General features: G+C 44.6%; 1 protein-coding gene across 1 annotated transcript in view; it reads right to left on the bottom strand.

Moving 5' to 3' along the window:
* The window catches only part of LOC144773624 (transient receptor potential cation channel subfamily M member 2-like), a 536,579-nt gene that overhangs the window by 178,813 nt on the left and 344,781 nt on the right, over positions 1-12,985 (bottom strand). Inside the window, exons 14-15 of the mRNA XM_078658772.1 lie at positions 7,556-7,688; positions 6,337-6,400 (exon numbers count right to left, since the gene is read on the bottom strand). Coding sequence (XP_078514898.1) covers positions 6,337-6,400; positions 7,556-7,688 — 197 coding nt within the window. The remainder of the gene's footprint in view (positions 1-6,336; positions 6,401-7,555; positions 7,689-12,985) is intronic.

Raw genomic sequence — 12,985 nt, 5'->3', positions numbered from 1 at the left:
GAATCCATCTTACAGCCTTCTCTGCCTGATGCAATCCTGCACTGTGGTCCGTGGTTCCTAGATCTCCAGTGTCATGTCGGCATGATTTCTGAGTTTGCTTTAGGATGACCTGCAAGACAGGCTGGTGTGTTGTATGGGAACTTATATGTTTTATCCTGTATTGAGACAACTGTGGCTACTGTTGATGTAGTTTTCATACATTTTATGCCCTCTTGCCACATATGGTCTACAATAGCAATAGGTTTGACTGCTCTTCTAGATGGCTCCCTGAAGTCATATCTTTGGATATCACTGGACATTCAAATCTTTTTGATTTACTTTCAATGAGAGTATGAAACCTAGAGATACTGTCTGGTGGGGAGTCCATCGATTGAGGTGTTGATGGTTTAGCTGTTGGTAATATAGAATTATCTCTGAGAACATCACACTTCCCCACAGAAGTCACATGCCTTAAACAGGCTCATTTTGGATGATCAATCGGTTGCCAAATTCAATTCATTTGCCTATTCCTGAGGTGCTAGAAGAGAAGCTTATCACAAACCACAAAAGGATAGGTAAAAAAGTAGTATTTCTTAAGAAAATGTAGGACTTATCTGAAATACACAGCAAAAGTCTAAGACTTCCTTTCCACATTAAATGCAGTAGAAGGGCCCTCTCACTTTATTGATTGAAGTTTAGGTGTTTTTCAATTAGATGATTAAAGCAGCACTTCTAAGGTCTAGCAGGCAAGCAGTGCCTGGTATTGCTATTGAAAAGTTACCATGGGGCACCCTTCTCCGCAACGGTGAATAATTCAAGCATGTGAATCTTCCAATAATCCAAAACGGTGGTATATAATTTTGTATTTGAAAGTATATGGTGATAAATTAAAAGACGCTTGTGATTGAGACTCAGAAAGAGGACTACATGCCAAAGGAGCTGAGGGTGGTGGCGGTGGAACTGGGGTTAACAGGAGAAGCGGACTGTGTCCAGTTAAGAGTACAGTCAGCTGAATAGCCTTCTGTATGTAATGAGGAAATGCTGACAAAAGAGTGGCCTCGAAAAAGAAAGACTTACAGGTTCATTGCTTTATAAGGACAAGGCTGTGAATAGAAAGGGGAACGCAGCCTCAAGGGATATGTAAGTGGGATAGTGAATGATAAAGCAGGTGCAGACAAAACGATTCACTGCTTATTCTTGTGTGTCACTGAATTAAGAGGAACTTTACTGGGAAGACAAAATTGAAAAGATGGATAAGTGGCTATTTGATTGTTAGGTGGTCTTGCATGAATGCAGAAAGGATGACTTCTGGGGAGCAGTTGGGTGCATTGGTCATACAGGCTGAGGGCAGGAGACAAGCACATCAGCTGCCCAGGCTGCATGATCTGACAACAAAAAGGCCTCCTATTCCTCTCCTAAGGGTTTTGTTCTTGAGTCACTGTGTGAGAATGATTTGAAACAGTTGCCAGCGATACCATTGATAGAGAAAATAAAGATGGGTTTACAGAAGATGAAGTAGGTTTGCGGCTTTCTACTGGTTGTACGGGCACTATTACTGAAGGGGTTAGTAGCCAGCTTCTCTCAACAGGTGAAGAAAGGAAGAGAATGTGGAAGATTGTTGGATTCTGTAAGCAGAACAATTGTTGCAAGTATGAGGACATAGGTCTTCATTACAGTATGCGTTTGCTGCCATCACTTTTTATTGCACTCAAGTGGGGCAGGCGCTCAATCATATCTATAAGGGGACAAAAAACAACCCAGAATGGCTTTTCATGGCCTCATAGATATGGAGTAAGGCAAGGCAACGCAAAATGCTGCCTTGCCTTACTCTATGTCAAGGAGGAGCTCCATGGGTTTTATGTTGGGTTTTCCCATGCAAAATCCATGGGTTTTGACACATTCCGAGATTTACAGGAATCTATAACCCTGCGTATGCGTCAAAATTGTCCACCACCCAAGGGAGGCATAACGAGGAGAAATAGCTTTATTTATTTCTCCAAATTGTTTTCTCTTTCTATGTGTGCTGCATTCTGAATGAAAGAGGGAAAAAAGCCTTTCAGGATTATTTCTGTACAGGAAGGTCTCCCTTCCTGCACAAAAACAATCATGCCATAAATGAAGACACCCTTGCGCCATGGTGCAAGGGTGCCAACCTTGGCGCTAGGCACCAATTTGTCCACCCGCACAGGTAGAAAGGACAGGAATGCATCATATTTCATTAATACAGTGCAATGTGGTGATGAGTGGACAGTGGCAGTGTCCCAGCTGCTTACAGCGCCAGCGCGACCTTGGATCATTTTAAATTGTTCTTAAAACTGTTTTTAAGTGCGAGGGAACAGAGGGAGGAGAGCGACTAGGCTCCCTCCGTGACTTTGTTTATTTTAGCTTTGTGCTCATTCCGACTGCAGAGGTCTTCTGGCAGTCATCCCGGAGGCATTCAAAAATCTGCGGTTGGCACCGCTGTTCTGCCGAGGTCTCCTACCTGAAGGCAGCAGCTTGGTACAGGGGGGCTGGTCTCGTTTCCTTCCTACCCGCCCCGTTCTGACGCCGGTGATTAGCACCGTTCGAGCAGAGGGCGTGGTAGGTCCGAGCCAGCCACTTCCGGTGCAAGAGGGAGGACGGGCAGCGCTCTAGTGTTGCAAGGCGCTGGGGGTGATAAAAGGCGGATGTGTGCTCGGCAGCGCAGCGGACGAGCGCAGCGGGCACGCCAGCGGCGCGCCCGTCTGCGCCCGTCCGCGGTCGGGCGCGGGCCAGGGCCCCAACCCCTGGTCCAACGAGAGTCCGCATGGTGTGGAGCAGGGATCAACTCCTCAGTCTCCGCACTCTAAACTCTAACCAGTGCTTACATCGCATGAGAGTGGAGGAGAGGGTGAGCTGTAAACACTGTCAGTATGTTTTCAGCATAGGAGGAGAGGACAGACAGGAGCACCCCAGTCTTAACTGTGGATTGCTTAATGTCGGACCCCTGCATAAACACAGGTTAGACATCTGCGACCTGCTCACGGAGAAACAACTGGATCTCCTGTTTCTTACAGAAACATGGTTAGACGCGGACTCAGACCCGGATGTCGTTGAGGCCTTACCAGAGGGATATCTGATGGCCAGGCTAGACAGGCCCATTGGCACGGGCAGGGCATTGCTATTGCATTTAAGCAACTGCTTACCTGTCAAATGGAGCATATGACCATCACGGACAGCGAGGCAGGGGCCTTTACCATTAGGGTAAATGGTAGTACCACGGTGAAGGGTTTTTTGATTTATAGACTGCGGGGTCCCTATTCCAAGTTCGTAGATAGCCTGGTAGAGGGTATCACCGAAGCCGCTCTTCGAAGGGATAAGTTCCTTGTGCTGGGAGATCTGAATATGCACCTGGACGATCCCTTGGATAGAGGGGCCGCAGGACTTTGTCAAGATCTGTTGGCTCTTCAGATGGAACAGAGAGCGAAGGCCCCCACCCACCAGCAGGGTCATTTATTGGACCCGATATTCGCAAACTGGAGGAATGTAGAGACCAAACCCAATATCCCAATGCCCTGGACAGGCCATTTTCTCGTGCCTTTTGTGGTGCGAATGCCAGGTGCTAGGATGTGTGAACAGGTACCCCTGAACTATCCCAGCCGGAAGTGGGTCAATTTCTCTCAGACTAGTTTTGATGAGGCACTCACCAAAGGAGGGAAGCTGGGAGGGTTGGATGTGGAAACAGCCATAACCTCGATAAACGTATCACGGAGGCGCTAGACTGTACAGCCCCACTCTGTTTGGTCAAGTCGGGCCGCCGCACACAGAGAACAGTTCCATGGTACAATGATGAGCTGCGGTTGTCTAAATCGGAATCGTAAGCGCATGGAGAGGCAGTGGAAGGTGGCTTTTTCGAGTTTTACCAGACAGGAGTATCTAGTGAAGAGGCGGGCTTACCATGGGTTGATTAGGAAATCGAAAGCTGCCCACTATGCAGATAGGATTAAGGAGGCGGAGAATTCCGCGAAGGAACTGTTTAAAATCTACAAATCCATCTCGGTAGCTAAATCCGCCGTGGTGCAGGGGAACTGCTCGCTGGATTCGTGCAACCGTATTGCAGATTATTTTGCAGAAAAAGTCGCAAATATCTACCTCTCTTTCCCGGCCCAAACTATAACAGGGTCTGAGTTTGTTGAAGCTACGGGGGAAGCGAGGGGACAGTGTGGCCTAGCTAACCTCACTACCCCCCCTCCGGAGGCGCTGATACAGATCTGCAGTTCGGTAAAATCTGGCTCCCCGAGGGACCCTGCACCACCTAAACGGCTCGCTGAAAGCTTGATGATCTTGGAGTCCTATATTAGGCACCTGTTGGATGTAACTTTTAGGACCCACACGGTACCCATAGGGTGGAAACAGGCGGTAGTACTTCCTTTACAAAAGAAACCAAACATCAGTTTAGAGAAACTGGAGAACCTCCGTCCCATATCACTCCTACCCTACATGGCCAAAGTAGCGGAGAAGGTCGTGAATATCCAGCTGATGGAATTTGTGGAGGAGGCGTCCCTCCTTCATGCCACGCAGTTTGGATTCCGGCCTCGACATTCGACCGAGTCGGCCCTACTTATGGCAGTCGAGACCATCAGGCAGGGAGTGGATGAGGGCCAAACTATGGCCCTGATTCTGCTGGACCTCAGTGCAGCGTTTGACACTGTAGCACATACCACCTTGCTGCAGTGTCTGAATGAAGGTGGGATCTCAGGCGCGGCACTGAAATGGATCCAGTCCTTCCTGGTAGATAGGGGTTTCCAGGTTAGGCAGGGGGACTGCTACTCCAGAGTGATCAACTTGGGTCAGGGCATTCCGCAGGGTTCGTCCCTGAGCCCAACCCTATATAACCTATATGTGTCCCCTGTGGCTACCATTGTGGAGGCTTATGGGCTGCGTATAGTGTCCTATAGTGTCCTATGCTGACGACACGCAGCTGATCATCTCCCTATCACGCGCTGCGGACAGTTTCAGAGATTGCATGCAGGAGCTGGCAGCCTGGATGTCTTCCAACTGCCTGAGGCTGAACGGCAGCAAGACAGAGGTGCTCGTGGTGGGGGGGGCCCATCTGTGTGGAATTCAGCATGGTGGCCACCCTGTTTGGGGTCAACACCGATACCTTATCAGGAAGCCAAAAACCTTGGCATTTGGCTTGATACTGACCTGACGTTTAGGCCTCAGATCAATAGAGTGGTGGGGGTGTGTTTCGGTGTCCTGACGGGCCTGCGGAAGGTTCTTAAGCTCCTACCCAAGGAGGCCCGAAGGACGCTGGTGCATGCCCTGGTAACAGCACGCATGGACTATGGTAACCTCCTATATATGGGGGCCACAGAAAGGAGCCTTGACCGTCTCCAGGTGTTACAGAATGCTGTGGCCTGCCTGGTCCTGAGGCTGCCCAGGAGATCGGCCTCAAAGGCAGCGCTCCGAGCTCTTCACTGGCTGCCGGTGAGGAGCTGAATTGAGTTCAAGGCTCTGTGCACGTGCCACCGAATCATGGGCGGTAAGGCACCGGTGCCATTACAGGACCTTGTCACACGCTATTAGCCGCCCAGAGCACTGAGATCTGCTGGCTCTGGGTTATTGAAGATTCCCAGAGTGAGAAAGGCTCGCATGGGGGGCAGGTCTTTCAGGTTCTTGGCTGCTAAAAGCTGGAACAAACTCCCGCTGGAACTGCGCCTAGAACCCTCAGAGTCAAGATTTAGGGGCAGACTTAAAACGCACTTGTTTGTTTGGTAGACCGGCACGACACCAAGCTGCGAGGTTCCTATCCTTGCCACCCACCATAGCGCGGAGACACGCCGTTGAGCGTATTCAGGCGCTTTATAAAATTGCCTATTATTATTATTAATTACGCCCTTTCCCTTTGACACAGGCAGTGCAGCAAGAAGCCTTGGGGATCTGCACTGCGGCAAAAAGTTGTGAACGAGGACCATAGTTTTTGGGTGCCCAAATCTCATTTGGCATGATGGGGTGCATGTGACCTTCTGCAGGCTGCTGACGCACCAGATAATACTAATAGAAGGAGGTGCAGTATGGGACAGTAGTGAAAGAAAGTGGAGGACTAGTGGAAGGGTACCACAACCCTATCTTAGGAGTTGTTGCACATTTTGGACTTGACAGTAAAATACTTGCAGAAAACGCAGAGGCCTGTCCACTAATCACACCCCCTTCCTAACTGGTCACTGCATGCATGTTGATCACTAGATTACAATATACATGAAACTGAAATAGTAGGTGCTTATAGGAATGATAAAACCAGTGGAAACATGGGCATGATTAGTTCAACTCATCCAGCCCCAAAATAATTTGTTAATAAATTTGAAATGAGCATGAAAAACAACCATGGTACATCACCTGCTGTTCCATCGCCCTGGCACGCTTCTGTTCAGACTCAAATAGTTTGGCTAATGCATCAACCCTAGAAGGAGATAAGAGGGAATGAGTAAGTAGAGTCCCGGGGGTAAATATGAGGCCAACATGAAAGAGAACAAAGAGCATAAGAGTAAGCAGTGTCATAACCACGGCACCAATACTAGGGAGGAGGAAGGTAGAAGGAAGAGAGTAACTGCAGCCAATACCATACCCTGCACCTTCCAGAAGTGAAGGAGACTTCTTGAGGAGTTCTGGATCAAACAATGTTAGCCCTGCGGCGTAGTGGAGACTTTACACCACAATGAAATAAACTAGCTAAATAAATATGATCACCAATGCACAACCCCACCCGGATTGTAATGCGTATCGCTTGATTACTCTAACCTAAAAGAGGGTTATTTGAGAGCAGAGGTCACGTTATAGGTGTGTGCTCAAGAGTGCCTTATTCACAAACTCTTCCAAAGCGCCCCACCAGCTGTAGAACCTACGGTCATGGATCCTCGGCTTCAGACACCTCAGCCGAGTGTGGCTGGGAGACACTGCCTTCAGACTTTGAAGAACACTTCATGGGGTACCGGGCATACCACAGGCTGTCCCTTCTCCAGTGACCCAACTGAAACAGGAGGCGCTCTCTGGTGGGGTGAACCCATCCGCCACCTCCATAGGCCACTCCCCATCCAATTCCTACCCCCTTTCTGCTGTGTCCTGCAATGATTATATCTGAAGAGACCTTCATTTCGTTTTTTCCGTTTCTTTCTTTTTCTCCTCAAACAATGATTTACTACCACAACTCAGGTTTATTGGGAAGCGTTCAGACTGCCGGTCAAAGGAGTCTTTCAATCGGTCTAAATAGTCTGATGTCACTTTGTATTTTTAGTGTACAATTCTTAATTTGTGTTCAGTATGGATGTTTCATTTGCTGTGTAAACCAACTGTGACAACATTGCACAAGGCCCTTGAGGGCATGGGGCAGATGGTGATGTCAAGTGAGTGGACCATTTTAGGGTGTCTAGCTGATGTGATTGTATACCATGAGGCTCTGCATGTTAAGTGCACATGCTGGGCATCACAGAATATGAGCGAGTGAGTGAAAGAGTGAGCAAGCATCATGAAATGAATGATCTCCAGACCCTCCTGCCTTTAGAGGTAGTGCGGGCCTGCATCACCGTATGCATTACAGCCATATTAAGGGCAGACTTACTTTTTGGAGGTGGCTCTTGTTTTCATGTCTGTGCTTTGACTCTGTTCTTCTTGCTGATTAAGGAGGTAATCTTCCTTCATATATTTCTCCCAGGATAAGAGGCCTATGGTCTCATAATCGTCCAACTCGTGCTCTAACACATAAATTAAAGAAGCATCAGAAAAAAAGTCCCATGGAATACCCACACATCCCACAAACAGCAAATTACATTATTAAAATGTCAGGAGGCTGCTAGGATAGAAAAACCTGGAAAAGAAACAAAAAACAAAACAAGCATTTGTAATGCAATAGATCTCGCATTATTGAAAGTTTTAGCTATTGGTGTTGCATTATTTTTTGCAACGCCAGTAGCTCAAACTTTCATTCATGCAAGACCTACTGCATTGCAAATTCTTGTTTAGAGTTCTTTTTATTACTGAAGTCGGTTGAGACACCTAAAGATATCTCTGGACCAAACCGAAAAAGGAATCTGCTCCACAGATATCAAATGCATACCCGCATCTAGTAAGTGTTAACATGATAATGATGGTATGCAAGAAGTACTCTTAAGAAAAGGCCATCAGCAAAGTGTTAAATATGAGCAGTCTGAATCGATGTCCCACTTTATCACCTCCCTATTTACAGAAACCAAAATCGTATTCATATTGATCTAACGTTTATATTATAAATGTTTTGATGACAATGATATGCTATAACAATATTTCTCATTAACTTGTATACTTTACATTAAATTATAGAGATGTCATTGTCGCCTTAGTGTTTACAGGAAATAAAATATGTTAATTTATATGTAGCTTTTTAGTACGCAATACCAGCATATTTCTCATTGCACTTTTATTACTGTTGCTTTTTATTTGGCAACAATAAGCTATGAGCCTTCTCTTTGTATTTACCAGATTGAAATTTACAATTAAGTCATACTACTACATCAATAATGTTATGATTACATCTAAACATGTGCGTCATTGTGATTGTTTTATTTTAGTAATATTTGAGCAATAGCAATGTATCTGTCATCTTTACCATAGACAATGATGAACCATGGACAGTGATAGTCCATAGATAATGATAGTCCATAGACAATGATGATCCATAGATAATGATGATCCATGGACAATGATGATCCCTAGATAACGATGATTTCTAGACAATGATAATCCATAGACAATGATGATCCCTAGATAATGATGCTCCCTAGACAATAATGATCCATAGACAATGATGATCCCTAGATAATGATGATCCCTAGACAATGATGATCCCTAGATAATGATGCTCCCTAGACAATGATGATCCATAGACAATGATGATCCCTAGATAATGATGCTCCCTAGACAATGATGATCCATAGACAATGATGATCCCTAGATAATGATGATCCCTAGACAATGATGATCCCTAGATAATGATGCTCCCTAGACAATGATGATCCATAGACAATGATGATCCCTAGATAATGATGCTCCCTAGACACTGATGATCCATAGACAATGATGATCCCTAGATAATGATGATCCCTAGACAATGATGATCCATAGACAATGATGATCCATGGATAATGATGATCCATGGATAATGATGATCCATTAACAATGATGATGCATAGACAATGATGCTCCCTAGACAATGATGATCCATAGACAATGATGATCCCTAGATAATGATGCTCCCTAGACAATGATGATCCATAGACAATGATGATCCCTAGATAATGATGATCCCTAGACAATGATGATCCCTAGATAATGATGCTCCCTAGACAATGATGATCCATAGACAATGATGATCCCTAGATAATGATGCTCCCTAGACACTGATGATCCATAGACAATGATGATCCCTAGATAATGATGATCCCTAGACAATGATGATCCATAGACAATGATGATCCATGGATAATGATGATCCATGGATAATGATGATCCATTAACAATGATGATGCATAGACAATGATGATCCATAGACAATGATGATCCATAGATAATGATGATCCCTAGACAATGATGATCCATAGATAATGATGATCAAGGGATAATGATGATTCATAGACAATGATGATCCATAGACAATGATGATCCATAGATAATGATGATCCCTAGACAATGATGATCCATAGACAATGATGATCAAGGGATAATGATGATCCATGGATAATGATGATCCATTAACAATGATGATGCATAGACAATGATGATCCATGGATAATGATGATTCATGGATAATGATGATCCATGGATAATGATGATTCATGGAGAATGATGATCCATAGACAATGATGATCCATATACAATGATGATCTTTAGATAATGATGATCACCAGACAATGATGGTCCATAGACAATGATGATCCATAGACAATGATGATCCATAGATAATGATGATCCCTAGACAATGATGATCCCTAGATAATGATGATCAAGGGATAATGATGATTCATAGACGATGATCCATAGACAATGATGATCCTTAGATAATGATGATCCATAGACAATGATGACCCATAGACAATGATGATCCTTAGATAATGATGATTTGCCACTTTGCCAATGCCCACCATGCTTCTGATTACTATCACATCAGCTGTTTGAAACAATATTCTTTGTGTTTCTTAGAAAAGGACAATTCCAGAGAATATGGCTGCTTGAAATATGTTGCAAGTTAATTGTCTTCCTTGCTTTACATCAATTCATTTATTCCAGGAGTATCCTGTTCCCCAACATTCCACCTGAAGTGTGTGTGGTACGTAGTTGTTTGTGGGTAGGTCTGGTGTTAGCCAAGACCGTTTGATTTCACTAAAATTATAAGTATGTTTAAAATGTTTCTTCCTCTCAGTACAGCCTATATTACAGCATAGGGTAATGGCTCAGTCCACTTCAGCCATTGGCTAACATTACTGTGAATGACAGCATTCTGCCCTTTCACAAGTTGCATAACCACACACAAAGTAGTTGGCTTCAATGTCAGGGACGTCTATGGCAAAATGTCCTTTTTGAGACCCAAACATTTTTGCTTCTAAGCTGGATCTGTGTTCATCAACAAACGTAGAGAAGATGAGGGTCTATGAATTTGTTTGATAGTTTTGGGGGTTATGTTTCCAAAGCGCTTTCCAAAGCACAGCACAATCTTCCCAGAAAACTAAATTATTTCAGAATTAAATGTGCTTTTAAGTAATTAAAAAAGCAATAGGTCACTTATGTTAACCTTCTCTGCTATGAATTGAAATCCCTTCCCGCGCTAGGGGAGCCCCGCCACTCAGGCATTTTCCAAGGCAAAGAATATCCGCTGTGCTATAGCTACCTTTGGCTCGCTATAAAGGAGTTTGGAACAACACCATCTACATGAAGAGAAGCTGCTGCCTGATATTTAGGGAACAAAGAAAATAGTGGAAAAGAACTGAAGCCAGCAGCCAGTAGCAGCATGTCAGAAGCTGCGGTGCCTCTTACAGAAATAAAACACATTTTTGTTTTTATCGCACAGTTGCTGCACAATGCGCTTCAAAACGCAGAGAACGAGGAACCAATCATCACAAAACGAAAACACAATTTCCATAATAAAAATTGGCAGACACCTCTGCTGGGGTTCAAACATGTCACACAGTTATTATTCAAACCACAGCTACTACATGTGAAGACACAGTTTCTGTTTGCTATCTAGATAACAAAGGTTCTGAAGTAAGCACCCAGTAGCATGTGAGTGAGGGACTGCCTGGCCTCATGACAAAAAAATATATATCAGCAAAGGCAAAAATAGGTAACAAAAACTAAGAAGACTGCAACAAGGTGTTATCAAGCAGGGTAAATCGTGAACACTCTGGAAGCACGAAACGTCTAAGAGCGAGCTGACTTCAATATTATGCTGTCTGCTGTCAACTCTTCACGATTCACTATATTTAAACAATCTGAAATACTGCCCATTATTACTGAATATTTCCATTCAAACTCAGTGGTGGCTGGTGACATTTGAAAGTGATGGGGAAGAACTTTGAGGTGTACTATAAATGGAAAACAGCATATCTTTACAGATCCTGTTTTCATCTGTGCTCGGATTTCCCATTATGTAGTGAGAAACAGCAGTGAAGCTGTACTTTTGGTTTGATGTTTCCTTGTCTGCCTAAATTGGTGACTAAAGTAAACTGGGTAAAAATAGTTTCACCCTATTTTTCAACAATTAATGTGAGCTCTCAGCACAGCTGAAAAACATAAGCATTTGCAAAGCAATCGGTCTTGCCTTTGGGACCTTATAAGTATTTAGCCATGCAGCACATTATTGTGGGTACAGCAACATTTACTGTTGTACTGTACACAAAGCAGGGAAAGGGTGCAGTACCACAGACTGTTACTAGTCGGCCCTTGGGACCTGTTTTTGCCACATAAGGTACTGCACCGTACAATATGGATAGGGAAAGGATATGGCGCAGTGGTGAGAGCTGCAGACTGAGGAGCTGGAGATCCATGTTCGAGCCTGGTGTCGGCGGCTTAACATTCTGTGATTATGGGCTGATCCTTAAATTTCCCCAGAGCACCTGGATGGCTGCCCTATATAAATGAAAGCTACTAATTTGAAATAACAACAAGAAATCATTTCAGTGATCTTGGAGGTGAGCTGGGCAAGAAGTGTTGTGCGACGGGGGTAGGGTAAGACTGCATAGGGAGATTAAATGAGGGCACTGCACTGCAAACCATGTGTAAATTAACCAAACGAAAAAATGAGCAGCAGCCTCAGAGGGGTGGTGGAGGCTTGTGACCAGTGTTGTTGGAGGGGTGAGGGAGGAGGCACGAGGAGATTAAGGCATGGCAAGCAAATGAAGTGGACCAAAGTTTTATTGTGCCATACTGAAAGATACTAGGTGGCTGGCAACAACCAGCAAATATTTATTAGAGTTAACAGGCATCAAACACCGGAGTTAACTGGCAACATTAACAAACCAGTCATTCAGGATGACTAAGAAAGGGCACTATTAGCGTGTGTGTAGGGCAGTTCAGCTGTGTAGGTTATACTGGATTAAGGCAATCATCTACTCTCTGAATTCAAAATTGGAGGGTAGGGTCCATGGGACAAAAGAGTCTTACACCCCATGCCTTTTAGGCACAGTGGTGCAGTCCAGGCACTGTCGATAGGTAATTGGTTTGGGGATAGGAACGGGTAGTACGATCAGCAGTTAACTGGTAGGGGTGTCAGGGTCTTTTTGCAGGCTTTGCGACATATATCTCGCTTAAGGGGAGCATGCGTTAATGACCAGGTTTCTTATCCCACTCTTAGAACATGGGTTTTTGGTGTGCATGGTTAAGAGTTGAACACGTGAGTTAGGCTTGCTACAAGTTTTTCTGCAAGTTGTTACTAATGAGCAGGTATGGTCGATATGGTAGGTACGATGATGGTTCATAAGCCACAATAAGGCTGAGTATGCTGCTGGGTAGGCGGATCAGCATA

This window comes from Lissotriton helveticus, chromosome 8, assembly GCF_964261635.1.
Source record: "Lissotriton helveticus chromosome 8, aLisHel1.1, whole genome shotgun sequence".
Classification (NCBI taxonomy): Eukaryota; Metazoa; Chordata; class Amphibia; order Caudata; family Salamandridae; genus Lissotriton; species Lissotriton helveticus.
This window is presented reverse-complemented; position numbering and strand designations above follow the sequence as displayed.